At 45.4% G+C, this 21,857-nt stretch overlaps 1 protein-coding gene across 7 annotated transcripts; it reads right to left on the bottom strand.

Annotated features, from left to right (window-relative positions):
• Positions 1 to 574: 574 nt before the first annotated feature.
• On the bottom strand, positions 575 to 21,344 carry LOC120901630 (ATP-binding cassette sub-family G member 1). Of its 7 annotated transcripts, none has more exons than XM_040309722.1 (9): positions 21,137 to 21,344; positions 20,321 to 20,481; positions 7,983 to 8,316; positions 6,916 to 7,045; positions 2,797 to 3,335; positions 2,329 to 2,730; positions 2,091 to 2,207; positions 1,759 to 2,015; positions 575 to 1,693 (listed from the first exon to the last, which is right to left on the bottom strand). In XM_040309722.1, the coding sequence occupies exons 3-9, from the start codon at positions 8,038 to 8,040 to the stop codon at positions 1,352 to 1,354; spliced, it is 1,845 nt and encodes a 614-aa protein (XP_040165656.1). In that variant the 5' UTR covers positions 8,041 to 8,316; positions 20,321 to 20,481; positions 21,137 to 21,344; the 3' UTR covers positions 575 to 1,351. The 7 variants fall into 7 exon arrangements, with proteins under 7 accessions (XP_040165656.1, XP_040165655.1, XP_040165657.1 ...); XM_040309721.1 differs by having other exon boundaries at positions 20,321 to 20,504; XM_040309723.1 differs by lacking the exon at positions 20,321 to 20,481 and having other exon boundaries at positions 21,151 to 21,344.
• Positions 21,345 to 21,857: the final 513 nt, after the last annotated feature.

Raw genomic sequence — 21,857 nt, forward strand, 5'->3', positions numbered from 1 at the left:
CTCTGGCGTAGGAATTTATTAGTTCAAAACATTTGCTTCGTCTGGCTTATGTGGATGATTTTAGTAATAACAAAGGGATTTGTGTAAGATGAACTGGGCATTTGTGTGTTTCGGTGGTTTAAATTAGCTCTCAGTGCCTGGTAGGCCAAACAATTGTACATTTTATCAAACTAGATCCTCAATGAAAAATGTGTTAAAGCTAAACATAAGATATCATACTATAGAAATTGTTTTTTAAAATGTAGTAGAAAACCTTAACTAATGTGTTCTTATGATAAGTTAACCCAAATCGTTTAAAAAATAGTCATAAACGTACATGAAATCATTTTTTGTCACGATCAACTGCATTTTTAAAAACAAGCGTTTAATTGAAAACTTTCAAGATCGTTTCGCTTGAAATATGTCATGGCAGGAAACGCTTCAGCCTGAAATGCTGCACCATTTTTAAATCCCACGTGGTTTGGTCGTTAAAATTACAAAAAAATGGGCGTTTTCTACGTTTTACTGAAGCAAACAACAAAAAAGGTATGTAAATGGTTCCAAAATTATTGAAATGAATAAATTAACCCAAAACTTTCATTCCAAAAGTCGAAAAAACGGACCAATTGATCATTTATTGCTGTCGCATTTTTGTAAGTACAGATTTTTGTTTGTTTTTCATGTAAAAAAAAAGGTGTCATCACTAGCTCATATCCTGCTGAACCACACACACATACACTGCTCTACACTACACGCTTAATAAGCTACACCTTAAACTCTAACAGAAACGATACAAAACCAGTGGGTGAAGAATGACGGCATTTTGACGGCGGTGCAGCACACATTCCCCAACTGCTGTTTTTTGCTTCTACGCTTAATCGTAAATAAAAGAAGTTTGCCTATTGCCTTTGCCCTACCAGCTACTACTGGGAATGTTGTGCTACTTTAGCTCCTGCTAGTATTGAGTTGTCTCTCTTGTAAAAATTTGTCCCATGTCCCATGTCCTTCCGCCCTCCAGAGAGAGATTTTCCTTTGCTTGTCAATAGTACTTTGGATTCGTCTAGTAAAAGCCCCTGTCCCTACTATAATCTACGATAAAAAGAAAACAAAAGGAAAGATACAAAGTCTCTTACACTAACGCTCGCTACTGTACTGTAGTAGATGGAAGTCTTGGATGTGTGAATGGGTCAGTGTTTTTGTCGTGCAAAAGCTTCACGATTGTAAGTGAAACCCAACCAACACATGAGGAGATAGTTGGCTTAGCCTTAAAACGAAGAAAAATTAAAACTCTCGATACGGTCAACCGTTATCGATAGGATCACATTGTGGTTTTTGCGTCACGTGGGCTCAAACGAACGGCAACGTCGTCCTGTTACTTGTAGAACCGTCTCCGCAGGCTCAGGTAGCACACCAGCCGGTAGAAGAGCGTCATCGAGATCAGGATGGTAAGCTCGAACAGTAGCGTGGTGTTGTCGATGCGTACGTAATGCAGCAGAACCTTCGGATCGTCAAAGTGGCAGTACATCTCGTCACATTCGAGCCGGGCCCGGTTGTAGCCGAACACAACCAGCACGACCGAGACGACACCACCACGGATGAAGGACACACGCATCAGCCACTGCATGAGTACGGGAATCTGAGGCGCAAAGTCGAACCCGTAGATGGCCAACCCAAGGAATGGTGCTATCGTTAGTGGTCCGATAGCGGAACCGTTCTAAAAAACGAAAGGGAAAAGCGTGAAAATTTATGGAGAACTGTTGTAAAACCATCCCTTCTTACCATCACGTTAAAGGTGGCACCAATCATGAGGCCAAATCCTTCCGCACACAGCGAAACGATGATGCCGACGAGCGCAAACAGGCAGTAGCGGAACAGCTCTGGTGGCAAACCCGACAGCCAGTACACGAGCAGGGTGAACACAATGTTGAGCAGCAGCTGTACGGGCAGCCGGGACAGTGTTAGGGCAAGATAGTAAGGAAACAGTCCGTACCAGCGGTTGAAGCATTCCTTCTTTACCAACTTCACTTCTCGCGGATCTGGGAGAGGAATTTGTGAAAAAGATTAGGATAGCTCTAGAAAGGAGTCTACGGCAGTTCGACAACTGTACTTACAGCTCAGAATTGGTACCATGACCTGGGTGTAGCAGAAGAAAAAGCACACTCCAAGGCAGAACTTCAGATGATCGAACATGCGTGCACCGTCGTTGGCTGCATTCAGGAAAATAAGGCCTGAAAAGCAGAAATTTATCATATTAATGTTCAAAGAGTGATTTTGTAATGAAAATTGCATAGCTTCTGGCGCAACGGAAATCATACACACAACTATACGCCTAAATGTAGGCAAACCTACCGATAAATATTCCACAAGCAATGTGATGTACCAGCTGAATCCACAGCACTGTCCGGTTGCGTATGATTTTGGTCCACATCAACCGGAACAGTACCCAGAACTGGACGAACCCGGACACGGCGTGCCGGTTGTGGAAGAAGCGCGTAATCTGTTTCATCTTCTGCACCAGCGTGCTGACGTGCGGGCCCTGTCGGTCCAGTACCATCGAGGTGACGGTCGGTTTCAGGACGAACTCGCCGACCGGCTCCAGCGAGGACGGTTCGTGCTCGGAGGAGATCGAGGCGGGTCCGGAGCTGGCAGCACCAGCCCCCGTTAGCTCAGAGCAGATCGACTTTCCATTCTGCATCGCGTCGGCAAGCGTGGGAATCAGTTCCTGGGTGTCGCTATCACAGATTTCAATAACTGCAAGTTGAGAAGGGATGAGTAAAGTTACTGTGAAGACAGGGGATATGGGAGTCAACCACTTACTAAAGTCCGCTGGATTGTAGTGCCGAGGGCATTCGATGTTCAGGTGCGCTAGGAAGGGTACGAGTGCCTTCGGATTGCCCTGGTACACGCACTGGCCGCGGGCAATCACATAGATGTGGTCAAACAGTGCGAAAATGCTCGCCGACGGTTGATGAATCGTGCAGACGACGGTACGATCCTGGCGGGCAAGATCTCGCAGCAGCCGCACGCAGTTGGCTGCCGTCACCTCGTCCAAACCGCTGGTCGGTTCGTCCAGAAAGAAGACGGACGGATTGGCAACCATCTCGAGCGCGATCGAGAGTCGCTTCCGTTCGCCGCCGCTCAGTCGCTCGGCCGTCACATTGCGCCGATGGTTCAGGTTCAGGCTGGACAGTACCTCCGTGATCGTTTCCTGGCAGTCCGTTTGGTCCTTGATCTTAAGCTTGCATGCTATCGCCATCAACTCCTCAACCGTCAGCATCGGTTGATGGTGATCTTCCTGGGTGATGTAGCACGACGCCTTCTTGTTCAGGTGTACCGTGCCCTGGACACCGGATTTACTGTGGTGGTGTGTTGGGTGAAGTTCATCAACGAAACAAAAAGAAAACAGAACAAAAACTGAGTGACGTGAAAGGAAATGGAAACAATTGTTCACGGGTAGCCGGGCCCTTACGGATGACGTTTGCCGCAACGAAAATGGCACAAGAACGCACCCGTGAACAAACGATTATTTTAACCCAGTTTTATCGTTTTAATCGGGTTGCATTAATTAAACCTGCTACTTTGTAAAAGTCTGAAACAAGGCCGTGATAAAGGCCGGGTGAAGGTGAAGAAAGGAGGTGCATTTTGTTAATTACTTCTCGGTCACCAGCTGACCCAGAAGTCCCGATGTAGCACTTGTTCTAATTATGACAACATGCTTAGGCTGGTCATCTTCTGTTTTCCACGCCTAAATTTAGGCAACATTATAAAATCCTAGTTATTAAAGGTTGTTAGTGCATGTATAAAGCTTCTTTAAGTGTATTTATTCCTTATTAATGTCCTGTTCAACTACTAATACTGTGCTGCGCATTAAATTCCTTCTTGATGATTCGATTCAAATACGAAAATGTTGCTTGAAACATCTTTGCACGCCCAATGCACGTATACAATGTATGCAATCAAACATTTTGTTGTTTTTAGAGACTTTTGATTGAGCTGTTTTGATACAATTTTTAATAAAAATGTAAAAGTTTAACTCTCATTCTGGGAGATACTGTTCCTTAATTCAAATTGAAAGATAAACCCATAAACGGCAGACCATTAAACCTACTCGCCCGAATTTTGCGCAATGTCATAGAAATTGAATTTTAAATAAGTCACCGACAGGACGCCTTTCCTGCCTGCAATCGTTCAGTGCGATCAGTGCAACTCGCGAGCAGGTGCAATTAGCGTGTGCATAAAGCATACAAAACGGCATATGCCCCACCGCTCCGCAAAATGACAAATGGCCATCCATTAAGCGCACTCGTCGCGGTGTAAAAGAGATGTAAATGTCTACCACGCAGGCGACTACAACGGGACGTGTATGCGGGGAAGTGGCAACACTACCTGCGATCGGACCGGACGATAGCGACAAGCTGCTCCGGTTCCGTTTCGCTGCACATCTACCAATCTATCTTTGCCGTTACATACAAAAAAATGACACATACAACTGCTTACCCTGTGCAATATGCGCGCTCAGGCTCATAGAAACCTCGCACCCAATAGCACAGCGTGTCATTATTTGCAATGATAGAAAGAAAAGGGACGGCACAACAGCAAAGCGGTTTCGCACTTACAGCAAGGTCGCGTTAGTGTACGCGCATTTATCATGCGCCCGTAGTGCGTCGCGAACGTATCATTAAACAATAATACCCCAATGTGTCAAACCTACCCTTGTGCCCTGTGCCTTACCCGATTCAGTAATCTTTGCGGTTAGTGAAATCGAAAGTAACAAAACTGACGGAACGGAGCGAAGGAAACTCCTGCTCCACGTACGTTGCTAACCTAGCATTTAACGGTCGGGTGACAAAGCAATAAAAATGGTTCCCACCTCGTGCTTAATCGATCACTGCGAGTGCATGACAGCCCGCAAACCGAGCCAAATTCAAACAATGCTTCGTTTACTCAAAACGATCGTCACACGTACAAAACAAACATTGAACGTTAATTGTCCCAAGGGGAGGTTGCTTTATTGATTATGTCTTCAGCTTGCCAGACTTAACTTGGAGCTGCAACGGGGCGGGTGTGTTGCCAGCATAAATTACTTCATATTTATGCACGTGCCGGAGGTTGGTTCCGTTGGCTAGCCGCCCCGATCTTTATTGATCCGGCAGAGTAAAATAATTGACGGACGCGAAGTGTGCAACATAGCGCTCACGGACCTTCGAGAACAAATGGAACGAGATGAAAGAGCAGGCGAGGGTTGGCGGAGTATTTCATAAGGGTAATCCATACTTGGCAAAAGGCACACACACACACGCGCGCGCGCACTCGCACTCGTTTGTAAGACATGGTCGATGGCGAAGACGTCGTTCGGGCGACCCTGCCGGGCATGTGCACGATGTGCGATGTATGTGAAAACTTGGTTGCACTTGCTTCTTGAGGGGCGCGTGCTTGCACACACTCGCACGATCGATACCGGGCCGGTCAATGGCCCGATTTGCGTATGCGCTTATGCGTTTTGTGGGGAAGGGCCACCGACACACAATCTCACGAGATGCGAGATGAACGAGAAATGTGGGTGAATTAATTACGGTAAAATAGGGGAGCCGATCACTAGCGATGAACGATAATTGGTATATTAGGTGATAATTACAGTGGAGCAGTTAATTTAATTATCGTATCACTAGTTTTGCTGAGAGGTAAGGAAACGTTGAGTGAAAAATGATGGTTTGATTGATTTTAGATAATATTTAAACATCATTCACTTTTAGTAATATAATTTGTCAGTAGATGGCGCTAGAATCATTGTTCGTTTTTAGTCGTTGTTTATAGAATTTTTAAGCCAAATTTCAATGTTTCATTCAAAATAATCTTTAATAACTCAAACATTACTTTATTTGCATCTCATTCAAACGACTTGAAGCTAACATGCGTTCTGGGGCAGTATGAATGCATGCTCCCAACTGAGCCACGTCCCGATGCGTTTGTCTGCATATAAAAGTGATCGTATGCCGTCGTGATCTTTTTTAAGCATACTTGGCATTCTGCCAGTTGCACTGTAGACGATCGCCCGGCCGACAAACTATGCTGCCAAGAAGGCCAAACACGCAACCAGTTCTGCGACACGGCGAGGCCAGCGAACCCAAAGTGTGCAAAGTGATCGGGCAAAGCTAGCACTGGGATAGCTCTGACTCAAGCGGGAGTAATGATTCGTTTTGATGCAGCGTTTTGGAGCTCTTTAGAAAAAAGAGCTTGAAAATAGAACTTTTATAATGAAATTATCATGGCATTTTGCAACCAAAACCCCCTTAAATACAAAGTTAATCCTTAGTCACATCTTAGCGCTTAGAGGAAACTGCTTCAAGCCGCAAGGGCAAAAACGTGCCAGCCAAGTGTCATTAGGCACAAATGTGCGATTGTTTTTCTGAAGCGTGTGGCCTCCCACACATGTCTGTCAAGAGCCATCAAGCATCAAGATCGTCGGAGATCAGCTCTCGTGAAAGACACTCTGACGTCAGAGGGGCATTAATTTTGCTGCTCTGCTCAACTAACACTGAAACTATTCTTTGTGTTTGCTTTGTAGCAAGTTGTAACAGCAAAAGGGATTGTCAGAGATGTGTGAGAAATGACCAAGATTCTAGGGTTAAAAGTGGGCACCCTACATGGCCCTATCGGCTCAATAGTGTGATTTGAATACAACCTCTTCAACACTCCCTTTGGTTGGGGGGGGTCAAATACAACAGTAAGATCACGCGCCGAAGGTTTGTTATCTAAGAGGTGATGCGTGTTGCCCGCTTCCTTATTGCACCGCGTTCGAGTACACTTCTGATAAGGTTCAAATGTTACGTACGGCACCTTACCGACATCTTAACAACGCTTAAACACCCAACTGTAATTCTTGCGTCTCGTGTTAGCCCCCGGGGGGGCCAAACCGTCCGCCTGTACTGCACTTACCGATAGCCAGAGATTGCGTTCAGCAGGCTGCTTTTACCCGCGCCCGAGGGACCCATAATTGCGGTTAACTGTCCATGCCGGAAGACACCGCTGACGCCCTTCAGGATCGTCCGTTTGTGACTTTCACTTACTGTGGAGAAAATAAGGGTAGATAGAAAATAAAAAAACGAAGCAAATTAGTTAAACCATACACAGGCAAATATTAAGTAATACAACCAAATTATCGTTACTGGAGTTGGAGAGGGTTGCTCACACAAATCGCTCAACAACTTTGATAGGTATCTTGACCATATTTTTGAAGCTATTTGTGTCATGGTCGCACCTGAGGCTACTTCTTGCCCTCATCAAAGTGGACGGATTGTTCAAATCTGAAAGGTTAATCCTCTTCACTGGTGATTGACACAACGCTATGCTACAATGGGAATTGTTGGGTAGCTTTTTGTATGAAGATGACCTTCACAAAGGCACATCAAAGCCTCATCTCTGAGACAGCTGTATCGGATAGAACGATTATAATGGCCGGAAGGCAACTTGTCAAAAACAACGTATGGAAGTTTGGAATTGGAATTGGAGAGGCAAGGAATTTAGTAGTCTTTGTCAGCCTTCAAGTAATTTGATTTTAATTATTTGTTTACAAAGCTTCCTACAAACGATCGTGACGATCGATCTTGACTTTAGCGACACCTTTCCCTCTTAATTCGCTTTAATCATTTAGATAAAAAGAACGTCATAAAAACTGTAAGCCATTACTCTCATCTCATGGTTCTTTCGCGTTCTCAGTACCGCACCAAGGCAGAGCTGTCCCCCTGCTAGGTGCGGGGGCAAAATAATTCATTTAAAATTACAGTGCATCGATGCACCGCCACCACCACCACAACTGGTTAACCTCGGGCCAGGCTTCTTCCTGGTACTCTCACTGGGTTCTGGTGTTCTGTTTTCTGTGCACCGAGTCGCACACACCGAGACAACATCAAGAACCCGTGTCCGCTCGCAAGCCGAGCGTCTTGCTTACGCATTGACGCACGACTGCACCGGTAAAGTGCAACCCAGGCCCCAACCACACTTACGGAAACTTTTGCGTACGTTGACCGCATACTCGATGTCTTGGAACTCGACGTCTTTCATCTTGAAGCCACGGTGGTGATTGTTGCTGGTGCTGTCGAGTGCACTTTAAGCGGCCAACTGCCGGATGGGACACACACACACACGCTCGTCCGGGAATGTTCTGCCTTTGGGTTTGTGTGTTTTGTTCTTGTTCTCGATTCAACTTTGGGTTTTTAAAGGATTATTTAAATTACACCTGTACGCTGTACGACACGCTACGACGAAACTTCCTTCTGCTAAGGCGTATTCCATCAATCCATGTCCGCGTTGTTTTTTAATGAGGTGATGTTTTTTGTTCTAAAAATGAAGAAAAAAATATACATATAATTAATAGACAAGAAGAGAACAACAAAGACATTGCTACAACTATATCTTCCGGTGCAATAAAAAATGTAAACAAACGTAATTTTGATATATTCAAGCTCTGGACCGTCCACCTCGGATCGTTCCAAACAACAGCTCAGCTGAACTACACCCAACCCCGGAGGTAACCGGTTTCTAGCTGTAACGTCGAGATCAGACAACCATGCGTATAGGGCGGCACAAATCGATACACTGTTGTGGCAGGCAACCATTTCACCTTGATCTTGACCGAACGTTGGTGTTGCTGCTGCTACTCGACCAATGGCCCTCCCTCCGTCCCATCGGAGCGATTATAATCATTGCTTTTGATCCTTGCCTTGGCCATTCTACTGTTTTGCTTTTATTTTCGCTATCCTCAGCACCTCATCTCGAGCTGATTGCTCTGTGCCTTGTTCTCTCTGTTGTTGCTGATGTTGCTTTTACAACATGCTGAAGCCAACAGCAGGACGACTGTGGGGAATGACTACGGGTTGTTATTTGTTTACTTCGTCTTTTTGTAGTTGGGCTGAAGCGTGGATTTGGTTTAGACCACAAAAACGATCAGAGTTGATGGATGCTGCCGTACTTGGAGAATAATTGGAATGATTCTGCGCCTATGGCGTCGTTTGGAATTTGGAGTCGATCTCAAGGTTACACTGATACAGAATCTGATTTATGAATAGATCCTTCTGTTGAATTTTAACGATAATTTTAATGCGATATTAGATGAAGTTATTGGAAGTTACTGAGGGAAATTACGGCTATTTTGAGAACGACAGTACATTGAAATATGCAACCTGCAGGAGAAATTCCAGAAGCTTCGTACGATCAATAGTTTTCCAGCAAAAAGGCACGATCATTTCAGCACAGGTGAAAGGTACACCTGGTGCCACTCACCACCCAGAGCTTCAAGGATACGGCAACGTCACCCGCGAACGTGCATGCATTTACGTGCATCACGATTTTTGCGAACCAGACAGAAAACTCCAACTCCAAACAGGAGTGTCTAACGTGGAGATGCATCGTTTACAATCCAAACGACGTCCGATGTAACAATTGCACGACACGAAGAGCATCGACGGCATCGATCGGCGATCGAAGATCGAACACTTGAATGGACGTCAATTCGTGTTGACCTCAAACGATGAACCGACGATGTTCTGCCGCATTGTAAATTAACGAATCATTCCTTCGCATCCGGTGTGTGTGTGTGTGTGTGTGTGTGTGTGTGTGTGTGTGTGTGTGTGTGTGTGTGTGCGCACGTCGCAGTGTGTCAACATAAAGTTCATAAACTCCAGCGTGGCGTCCGCAAACTGTCAGCGACGGTTGCAATGCAAATGAAGCTACTGTTTATGCACACCCCGTGATGGCGGTACCCATGACAACGGTGAAACAGCAGCACAAACGACATCGATCGCAGGGCGGTAAACTGACCGGTGCAATGAGGCGAGAAGTTCGGTTCCCAAACAATTACATACATCAAGTGAGGTGATAAAAGATGATTACATCTTGTTCCCACTTGTGTTTTGTGCAAAACGGAAGCTTCAACGGGGTTTTTTAACATATCACGACACGGTGCTAAGAACATTAGTTACCAGTGAACCGGAAAATGTCCAGCGTAACGTCTTTATTTACTGTGGGTAAGTGCACCCGGTGGATGAGTAATACAGCCGCAACATAAATAATCAAACGATGCGGTAACCTTTAACCGTAGCAGATGTTTTGAAAATTAAATCACCAGGAATGTTGTTCTAATTGCACACAACAGAAGCAAAGAAACGGCCAAGATTAGCGCTTTTAAAGTAACATTACGACAAGGTGCACAATTTTCCTGTCAACGCGTGCTGTTTAGTGACTCATTTAATTATCGAGCGAGACGCTCTCGCGACGGTGAGACATCGATTGTTGCAGTAGATTAACATTTTTTTAATCAGTATAGTTAACGAACGCAATTAAAAGGTATAATGAGCGACCTACGCAGATAATAAAAGATGGCGAATGAATACATTAAGTTGATAGAGCGATTTTAAATATCTCCTGTCATAGAATGATAATAGAACATGGAGCAGAGATTGATCTACGTGTTTTTTAAATTTTCCGAAAGAGGACGCCACTACCATAAGTATTGCTATAGACTTCACATTACCATTTTTGTTAATTAGTGCATCATTATGTGGTTTCTATTTAGCTTATTTTAACCTTCAATTCATTGCAAATAGTTCTATAAAACAATATTTAAAATGCTAATTTTACAAGAATATTTTTGTAAAAAAAAATCAGAATTTATCCACACCTTGCAGCGCCCTCTCCTGGGATACTTCGAAATGCACACTTAGTACTGAGCAGTACCAATCCATAAAACTAATAGAAAAATAAATGGTTTGCTGATGAAACACCCGCGTAATGATAGTCATGGAGCATAATTTATGATTAAATGGAACCATTATTCACCACTTCCAGCTGTTCGCCATCGATCGAATCGTTTCATAACTCCCAACCGACCACCGACTGCACAAGAACGACTCATTGCAACGAACAAAAAAAGTGGTACAAAACCTACGAGCTTTCAAACACAACCTGCCAAACGGCTAAACGATTCTGCTGGACGGTGTTCTGCACAACCACAACCAAAAAATTCAACGAACCCGTTCCCTATCGTATGCTCCTAGAAGGTCGCGTAAAGTTTTCCAACCATTAGCGAGTACATTCTGTTTTTCTTCTAAAGCACCTCCACAGAGTCGCAGTCAAAAACGATCATCTGAAATCGAAATCCCCATCCACACAGCAGCAGCGACGACGAACGCGAGCTCGCTGGTTTGCCTGTTTTCTTCAGCCACTCGGTGTGCTGTTGCAACATTCTGCAACAACTGCAGAATCAGTTGGTACGGCCCCGGGGCACGATCATATGCATCCAAAATGTACCACGAACCGGTTAAAAGGCGAACCATCAGCGGAATGGGACTGCAGGCCTAAGAGAACTGTGTGGTAGAATGTTTTGGATTTTTCTGCTTCTGCCACTGTACTGCTGCACTGGAACGTGGTGACACTTGGTGGTGTTTGTGGTGGGATTGGAGCTCGTTTACACTTTTGGACAACTCGCGCCAAACCGCGTCGCGGCTTACCCGTCCACCCCGGTAGCGCCCGGTTCAAGGTTGCGCCTCACATACTCAAACTTGACTTTTACGACGCATACCGTCACGCAGTTCTGTTGGTGGCTTACTAATTAATAACTGTCCAAAGGAAGAGTTGTAAGGTGAAGATTGTGGCCTGGATTTGAAAAGATCAAACGACTCAGGTGGCTACTGTTTGCATACATCGTTATGTATTTTAACCTTGCAGTTAAGATGACGGCATACAAAAGCCTAGCATCAGAATGCTGTACAAAATAAATCATATTTGCTATTAGATTAATAGTAATTAAGTTAGAGATTAAAAGACATTTCACAAGACACATCAAATAGTAGCTTTGTGCCTTAACTACAACTGTACAACTCATCTTCCGATTGGCATATCTCCTCAAACGATTTCTGAACAAAGAAAGGAACGTGATATAGCTTTCCAAATGTAAACAAATTGACGTAGCTCTTGGCACAAAAAAACACCTTTGCACACTGTAATCGATTAGTGAAGGGCACTATCAGCACCTGTACCGATTACGTACAAAACCCAGGGATCCCGGGGGACACTAATTGTACGGCTTCACACGCCGGCAAGATGATGGGGAATACGGTGGACACACACGTGTACTAATGAATGGGGTATGGCAAGAGATGCCATTATTAGCTAATGTCCCGCACGGGGCAGGCGTACTGCACCGATTAAGTCATTCCACTGGATAGTAAGTATTATCACTGAACAAAACGTGAGTGATCACGTTCGACGGCACCGGTAATTGGGTCACTATGGCGAGGAGTACTCAAGTTCGTGTCCATGAATAAACTTGGTAAAATATTGGTTACCGTTGAGGTTATCACTAAATAGCTTAGTAGAAATTTTTTAGAACAATTTTAGTACAAAACTCGCTAAATGCTCTTGAAGGACTTGGACAAGCAAACAACACGCTTTTCCAAGTTTTAAAAACGATTCACTATTACACACTTCACATTATACTACACATAATCACCTTTGGCCCTTTTAGGTGTAATATTTTATCCTAGCCACCCACTTCCTGTACACTACCAATCCATCAGAATGTTCACTTTACGCTATGGCGCACACTTAACACCGTTGCACATTGCACATTTGCGGGCGGATAGCAGCAGTTGATCACTAAACCACACAGCCACTGAGCGCACACCAAACGCAAGTGATATGAAGTGCTCCACTGATTAGCACTGCACTAACCACTCGCCTACTTAACAGTACTGGGTGGCTTTGTTCCGCAGCTCGATCCACTTAGAGGCTGCGCACGGAAGGCGCAGGGTACTCACATGCATTCCGTTCCGATACTATGTGCTGCAGTGTCCCATTTTGCTACGATACTGAAGCGCGCACGATACTGGAGCACCGATAGTGTGTGGATTTCTGCCAATGAAGTTATCACCACCGCCAGCCCGGCACACACCAAGTGTGACCTAATTGTTGGCCAAACTGCGCAACGAAGCCCTCGTGTGCCGGACGAGCGCGACAAACGATAACATCGGGAACGAACGCTCTGCTCGAACGCCGCGGCGAATGACGTTCCACGATCACCCGCGCCGCGGTGACTAATTGTCGCAGTTTACGATCAGGAATGTATCCTGACCGGGCAAAACAAAGCACGCTGGAATGATTCGATTAGCATTTTATTGGCCACTTATAATTGAATCGGATTGTTCAATTAGTTAGCTCCCTGATGGTGGGTTTGCATGATCGAGCTGACAGATGCAAGGTATGCAAGGGTTTGACACACTGTGTCGTCGTCACAAGAAGCCTCATTTTTTTGTATTCAACGCTGGCTCGACGTGACGTGTGATCAAGCGAATCGAATCGAAGGTCACCTAATGAGAGGGGGAAATGCAGTTCAAGTAGAGTGTCAAACGATCGTCTCGATTGCTTCCGATCGATTGTTAGCTACTTCAGTGAGTAAAGGTGTTCTAAAAACGTGAATCATTACAATGGTGACCTATTTGTCTGGAAAGGTTTATTCATTTTAGTTTCGAGTTGAATTATGAGAGCAGGATCTAGTTGAATTTAAACAAAACAAACAATTCAATGCCACACAGCCATTGCGCCATTAAAGCTCCCAAATTGGTAACAATTCGGTAAAATGGGATTTTCCCACGACACCGCAAGGCCACACCAAATGTGCGAATTAGACGAAGGTTTGCAATTCGCAGATTCTTTATTGAGCCTCATAAAAATAACCCACACGCAACAATAGTCGGCAAAACCCACAAAAAACACACAATTCCGTCCGCTGTTCATTGTTTATGTAACAGGAAATTTCGCCACTCACGCCGCCACTTTTATGGTACCACCGTACCACAGCCAACATCAAAGATTATTTATTAATTATACATTCGACAGTGTGCGACAGTGCGCTGGACGCGAAATGGAGGTCAAAGATTAGTCCAACAAGTGACGTCCAGCTCATTCATACCGCTCGCCGCTTCCCGCTCGGGTCATAAATGAACCATAACTCGGGTGCATTTGCATACGAATGCAGCAGGAGCATGTGCGACCGTTGTATTTTCCCCCCCTCCTAACGCATCGATCGATTTACATCGTCGTGCTGCTTTATGGGATTTGAACAACAGCAGTTCACACTATCGAACAGGTCAACAAAGTGTGAAAGAAGCGCTCCTTTTCCTGGGTCGGTTTGCGATTAGACGAGTGTGCCTGTGGTACTAGACTTTGAGCCTGACCTGGGCCTGTCAGTGGATCGATCTGTTTCATCAGAAAAAAAGGAATTACAAACAAAGACTAAACACTTTCAGACTCACCATAAACAAACCCTAACACTTGAGCTGTGTGTGTGTATTAATTCTTCACGAGCTTCCTCGAGTGAGAAGACCGATAAGGGCTATGACTACAACTATTGAGCAGCTCCAATCACAGAAGGCTCACAGGCTCGCAGATTAGAACGTCAAGATTAATTCGACAGCTGGACAGTGTTGGTTTATGTTAACGAACTGCTGCGACGTGCCTTTTTGTGACACGTCAGTCAGCGTGTGTGTGTTTATGTGCTTATTAATACCCGGACCTGCACCGATTGTCAGGGCCAAGGATATGCCTACCAAGCGTGGCCTACTAAACCGGGGCAAGGTTTCATCGATCGACTATTCTTCAGATACACCTGAACAAAGCAGCAGAGTGTGGGTTTCGACAAAGCCCTTCCTGCAACAGAAAAGACTGCGAAACTAGTCTACTCCTCCTTGGAAACTGATTCTTGATCCTCCTGTATAGAAGCTGTTGGCCGGCAAACAATCACACGCCTCGATGTGTTACTGATACTGAATTATGTCATCGCCACGCACGCAGTTCCATCTTGTGCATTTACAATTGTTGCCGGAAAGAGTGTTCCAGAACTTCTAACACCCTAGGCACGAGGTCGAGGGATGGCGTCGGTTTTTAGCATCATTCTGTCTTATCAGCTGAAGCAAGGTTTTGCACCCTCCCGGCCAAAGCATTGCACTACACGTGAGAATGTTTTGCCAACTGTAGAGCATTGCCTTATTGAGAGTAAAAACTATCAGGCTTCTGACTTCTGTTGGAATTTGAACTCTCTGAAACGGCCTACGAGGACGTTCTACGTAGAGAAACGGGGATAGAAACAAGAAGTTCTGGCAAAATTGCTTGAGCTCAGTAAAGTACGCACAAACACTCAACCAGAACAGAGCAAAACAACAACAACCCTCCCTTAAATAGCAGCTGTTTCTGATAAGCACGTGTCAGACTTGAAGAACAGTTAAAATCCCTTCCACACGAAACTAGAACAGAACGATGTTAAGAGAAAACAGAACCAGCGGCAACAACAGTTGCAAATTACAACACTAACCGGTCATAATCATACAGGTTACGTTGTTGGAGGTGTGTTGTTCCTTCTGGGACTTGTGCAGGACCCACCGGACCATGTTTAACCTGTTACCTCCTGACCCTGCCATTTTGCACCAACCATCATCATCTACATCAGATCTCCGATCCACGGGCTTTGTATAATTAACTGTGTCAACTTAACGGGCCACTGGAATGCCACTACTACCTGCCCACTACAGGTAGGAGCGTTGGTTCTTATCCGCAGACTGCGGACGCGGATGTCCATTTAATTATTGATCTTTACGCGCACCCAGCCGGGGAGGCATTGGGCACGTGCAACACCCAGTCTTTCTTCCGAGCCGTGAGCACGGTTAATCGACCGCACGCAAACACAAGGCGTGATCGCGAATATTGCGGAAGGCAACCACTCAAACGACCTTTTGTGTGGCTGCGTGTCGGCGCCTTTACACCTTACGCAGCAGCTCTGAAGGGGAAGAAGGTTGGGTTTTTAATTGAAGTTAAGCTAGCTGGTCAGCAAATATATGTAGCCGGTGTCAGTAGGCGTAAGGGCCGTAAGTCGCGTAAGGTAAACAACAAACAAAACAATCCAACCAGCGCAAGTTATTGTTGAAGTAGGAGCAACTGCTGGGTAACGGGTTTGAATGCAACGGTGGTTTCATTTCTTTTGCGACCTCGCTGGAGGATAACAAAAGAGAGTTGGACATTGTCCGGTAAAAAGGGAGAGTTATCAATCACTGTTCAAAATACATACTAATGCCATAAAGAAGGATATGGCTGGAAAGAAATAGACTACGAGAAGAAGAAACCAATCACTCTTTGACAGATGAGCCTCGAACGCAGGACGCGTCTATTGGCAAACAACCCCTTTGACGACTGCTCTACATAGCAACCTGTCGCTAGGCGTGCTTGATAGTGTACTTATTAGCTGTCATTTCTTTTAGGCTCTCTTCTTCAACTTCCATTTCAGCGACACAGAAGATAAAATTAAAGACAAACGTTGCATCAAGCCACGCGTAAGCACTTTCCTTCTTCGTGGCACAGCAAAAAACAAAACGTTTGTCTTGTCCTTAAATCAACCTGCAAACAAACACGTGCGGTTCATTAAAAACTCCTCATTTTTAAAGTACGTAGCACATTTTTATTGCCACTTGCTTCAACCGCGTTAATGCTTAATGTTAGCGTTAGACAATTAAATGTGTTACATTTCTTGGAATGACTTCAATGTGCACCTTTTGCCGCTACCTCATCTGCGTACACCGAGCTGCGTCAGCAAGCCTTGCAAGAGGCTGTGCAGCTGCCAGCTCCCAAAACCAGTTTGACGACGCTTCTGAAGCAAACAAACATCAGTGTCGGATTTTTGGCCAGTGGAGTGACGCACAAACAAGTTAACACTTTTTGTTTGATTCTGTTTTTGTTATTTGTGCAACACTTTTATTACTCATGTGCTCATGTGAATGCAGCTAAGCGATGCAGCTGCGTTGGGGAAATATTTACACAAGCACAAGTAGCGCTGTATAGTGACTGTATGTTGTGTTCTGTTTGCTCTGTGTATACATTCAAATGATTTTGTTGGAATCAGCAATACGAGCTGACCATTATTGCTACCAGAATGTAATCAAATACTGATTTGATTGAAATAATTGTGCTTTTAGATTCGACCAATCATAAAAATCTTTAGCACATTTTCCCTCACAGCAATCCTACAATGAGCAAAGCAAACAAACAGCTTAACCGATAAACCAATACTTCAATCAACCTTGAACCACTTACACACTTGGCCGCCGCCGAAGGTACATCATTTCACAGCCACAAACTGCACACACCTGCACCCCATTGCAGTGTGCATCGGTGCAAGTGCAGCTGCAACCGTACCCATCATCATTAAACGGTCCGCAGCGAGCATACCAAAACAAAATGTATGCATGAGGTCTTCCTTCCATGTTGCCATGCATGCAAGAGCGGCCACCACCACACGCTCTACTATTGCGCTATTACTTCCAAATGTTTGTGCAAAGGAGACGCTGCATTGGAAATGCAGAAGAGTGAGGGTAAAAGCGTGGTCAGAAAGGTTACGGAAACGGTGGCGAAAGGGGGGTGGATTGGCAAATTGTTGTAATTGTACGTTGGGGGCATACAAAATCGTTCCATCTTTTGCCATCACCTTCATGCTCCAGTTCTTGCATTCACATCTACACTCTGTGCCGATTGAAATACGCACCAATTCCGCACGCAGAACCTTCCTGAAGACGGTGCCCTTCCTTTTGTCATCTTGCAATCAAAAAAGCATGGTGCGTTGTTTTTATTGCCCTTTTGAAATCGGAACACATGTCGCAAATCGTGCTTTTAATTGCAGTGTATCCGCCCACCGCATGTATGTACCAGAGCTTTCATCCATTCTAGTAAGCTGAATTAGAAGATCGCGTGATCGTGGTTTGCTTTGGTTTGCTCAACAGCATTCAACAGGAAGCGCGTTATGCCTACACACACACACTTACACACGGTTGTTGGGGGTTCGAGAGAGCAGAAATGCACCGAAATTAAGTCCAATGACACACACACACAGGTTTGTTGCATTGTTTGCTGGTTTGTGGTCAGTGAAACAGAATGAGCCACAAAAGCCAAAGAAATCCAATTCCATTGATCAATTGTTTATATTAACAGCAACTCTAGAGCGCTGAGGGGCACACACTTTCACGGTGCAAACTTGTAGTCCGCAATGTAGTCCGTCCACCAATCGACCGAGATTGTGGGGCTGTAGTTTTGAGGCAATTAGAGGTCACTATTACTGGAAAATGATGATTGGTGTAGAAAGGTACAATGCATTTGTGTGGTTACCGGCAGGAAGCAATAATGCTTGTAACCTCACACAAAAAGTGTCGGGAGAAAGAAAGTCGCAATTATTATTACACACTATAACAACCCCCATTTTCTTTGTACCTGCAATCTACTGCTGTCATTAAATCAATAAAACTCAGTCCCTTAATTGTGTCATAACAGATTCTTAGAGTCGAGATTCGATCCTATACTTTGCAGTGTGGCAGCACAAGCATTACGCCTCAGCGCTATCGACCTATCTGCCGTAACTGACGCTTCTAGCACAATATAAGGTTACGACTGAGGTTCTGATGAGTTTATTTGTTAAACGCCTACCCTCTTCTTCAACACCTTATCATGCAAAATCAGTCAAAAAAGTGTTGAATGTTCAGCGCAATGATAAACACTCTGCCACTAACCTTAATTCAATTCAACACTGATTACAGCAGAATTCAATTGTTTCTTTGCACCACCCCTTTTTCCTTCATCCATCAAAAACCGTCCGAACCCTTGACCCTTAACTGGTGCCGGTTTTAATTGTGATTTCACAATGCAAAGGGGGCTTTCGCACACGTCATCGCTTGGTGTTTGGTGCTTAGAGGGAGCCAGTCGGAAGCATAAGGCCATGACTCGGCGCACCGTGCTTCATGGACTTTATGGGTTTGTTAGAATCATTCTCACTCGTGCTTGTTTGAGTACTGGACAAATACGGCACGTACCGAATGATACCAAGGACACCAAGAACTCAAGCATTGAGAGTCAATGCAGCCTGCCTGATCTCAGTCTACCGACCGAAGCACCATCTTTGTCGAAAAAGCGTCAGTGAAGGGATCGCGCTCTCGGTAGCGCGAAAGCGTTTGCTAGTTCTTTAGTGGCCTTGTGGCTTCGCGTTCAATGCATTTTTGGAGATACGGAGTAACGAGCACAAACCTACTCTAACACGCGTGCAGGTCGTCCTGAACAGCGTCGAAACGCACCGCACCGAAGCAAGGAAGCGAAACGAAACGGCCCACCGAGCCGAGCCGTGAACCGCTACCAACCTTCAAGTACGACCACATCTCGCGCTGATCTGGTTGTTGATCTAAACGATGTCACAAAGGGGGAAGGAGCCAGACGCGGTGAGGAGCCTGTAAAGGAAGATCGGTCGGTCGGCCGGTCGGCATACCTAATTGAAGCTAACGGCATCGTGCGTAGATGCCCGCGGACGGTCGTAACTAATACAGCTCGGTTTGGCACGTTGACGATGACGCTCGCTGCTGCAGCTGTAGTCGCACTCCACGCGCGCACCAAGATGCCTTCCGGCGGCGGCGACGAGTTCTGGCGCATAAATTGTTCTATTACAGCGGTACTTTGCGACCGAAGCGGACAGGGGGTGTGTATTGGTGAAGAGAGTCGCGTGTGTTTTTTGCACCAAGCTACTGAACCGTGGCCACCGTTGCCAACGGGGTGGCGTGATTCCGCTAGGGTACAACCAACGACCAGCCATTGTCTAGCTGGCGAAGCTGACGCGGTAACTGACCTTAGGTGTTGAAGGTGTTGCTGCCGATTCCGTCGCCACCACCGAAAGCCCGGAAGACATTTTACTTTCAAATAACATAAACCAACGCTGGCCACCGGTTGGAGTGACTTTGGTGCACAAGCGGGAACAACAAAAGCCGTCTCGAAGACGAGTAAAAGGCACAAAATGTGTTACGAAGGGTTCTAGCAAACGCTTGCTTAGACGTTGGTGTGTTGGACAAACTATTCCTCTATTTCGCTAACCATCTCCATCGCGTTCCAGTAACCCTGCACAGTGCCATGCGGTCGGATTGTGCGAGCGGTGACATTTGTAATTCAATCCAGCGTGAAATAAAAAGCCTCTCGCTTTTTACCGTTTGCCAAGAAAAAAAAAACCGCCAAGCACTCGGAACTGGAGATGATTTATCATCAGTTTCCTGCTCGGGTTGAGATTTGTGAGATTATATAGTCCAAGCTAATGGGGTTGTAGAATCGATGCAACAGGTGGACCGATAGCGATTGGAACGTGGAACTGGATTTGGTCGGCTCGGATAGAAATCCCAACGATCAGCAAAACACGCTGTGCAATGCAAACTCAGGGAAATCCTGCGTTGAGTCATTAGAAACTTTGACTTTGTCCTGTCGTGTTTAAATTCCAACTGCAACATACCTCTTGAGTGCTTTTCTTTCAGGTGTTTGTAAAGCTTTTTGATAACAATCATACACTTCGAGGTGCTGGAACCGTTCTGGAGCTGGAACTTGTAATCACTTCCGCCAAAACTAACGCACTGTTGGCTTTACGCTTTCCGCTTCTACCTTTACGATGCACAACTGAAACGCAACACATTGAAGAACTGACGAAGAACAATGATTGAAAAAAACGACCAAAATCCAATTACACTGTGTCACACTTTCACCGGCATTCACTTGGTTGTGGTTGTAGAGGAGGACCGCAAGGTAGCAGCAACAACAGCAAAAATGGAACCAAAAGGGCAAAACAAAAAAGCGACGTTCGACGTTCGGGGAGTGCTTGCTGTTATACCAAATGTGGGACACTTCTTGAGCTGCTTCAAATAGCCAACTTCACAGAAGCTAAGCACAAGCCCTTAGTACCTCTCTAGAATGTAAACAAAGCAAACGTACTGCTATGCAACGGCAGACATTCCGAGATGTCACTAGCCTGCCTCGAAATGCGCCCACAACGTGCTGGAACATTCCGTCGATCCATCCAATTGCACATCGTCGGAAATTTGATCGTGCATGGCAAGGGCTCTCTTCCTTGTTGAGATTCCCCAAACCTCCCTTCACCTATCTTCCAAGTATGACCTCAAACGTTGGAAAGAATAGGATAGATTTGCTTAAAAGAGAAGGAAAGAGAGAGAGAGCCACAACCACAACAAAAAATGCGGCCCAACAAAAAAAACAAAAACACAGAACTGACCCCCCAAAATTATAGCCAAAAAAACGGGGGAAAAGGGCAACTAACCGTCAAACACTCACACACATAAACACAATCACATAACACACACACACACGTTCACGATTTTCTTCGTCTCGATTCTCACAACCTACCACCGCACACGGAAACCTCCCGCCTGTGTGTGGCCGCGTGTTTTCTCGAGCTCGGAACGAAGAGTCCGCCGACTGCCGGGACCGAAGTGTACCGGACGGGTTGAGAACCAAAACAAAACTGCCGCTCGCGAACGGCTCGGAAACGCATGCAACCCCGCGACCAGTATGCGCTTCGGGGCACACACACACACAGAGACGGCAACGCGAGCGCGCTGGCAATACAGTTACATGTACGCACGCATGGAAACGGGGCGCTCGTCGACGACTACTGCGACGAGAGAGCACTGCCGCTGGGGTCACCAGAACGCGCTTTTGTGCGCGCTGCGTAACGCAGTACCGTGGGCAATGCGCGATTGATGGTAGCAAGCGTGCTGCGTGCGCCTGGTTGTTCTATTCTGTTGTGGCGCAGCGCTCTAAAATGCGTACGTAACGTGTGGGAAATAGATGCATATGCTGGGGAACATTTTTTAAATTATTTATTAATTCGGATGGTTGATTGTACATGTAAAAATAGTACAATTAATGGTCTTCTATTTTGTAATTATATTAGTTTTGTACTATTGCTAAAATTCGTGCTAAACATATTTATACGAAAATTACTCTATTGATGTTTTCTTCTTTTTTTTATTACACTG

The sequence above is a fragment of the Anopheles arabiensis genome, chromosome 3 (assembly GCF_016920715.1).
Source record: "Anopheles arabiensis isolate DONGOLA chromosome 3, AaraD3, whole genome shotgun sequence".
Classification (NCBI taxonomy): Eukaryota; Metazoa; Arthropoda; class Insecta; order Diptera; family Culicidae; genus Anopheles; species Anopheles arabiensis.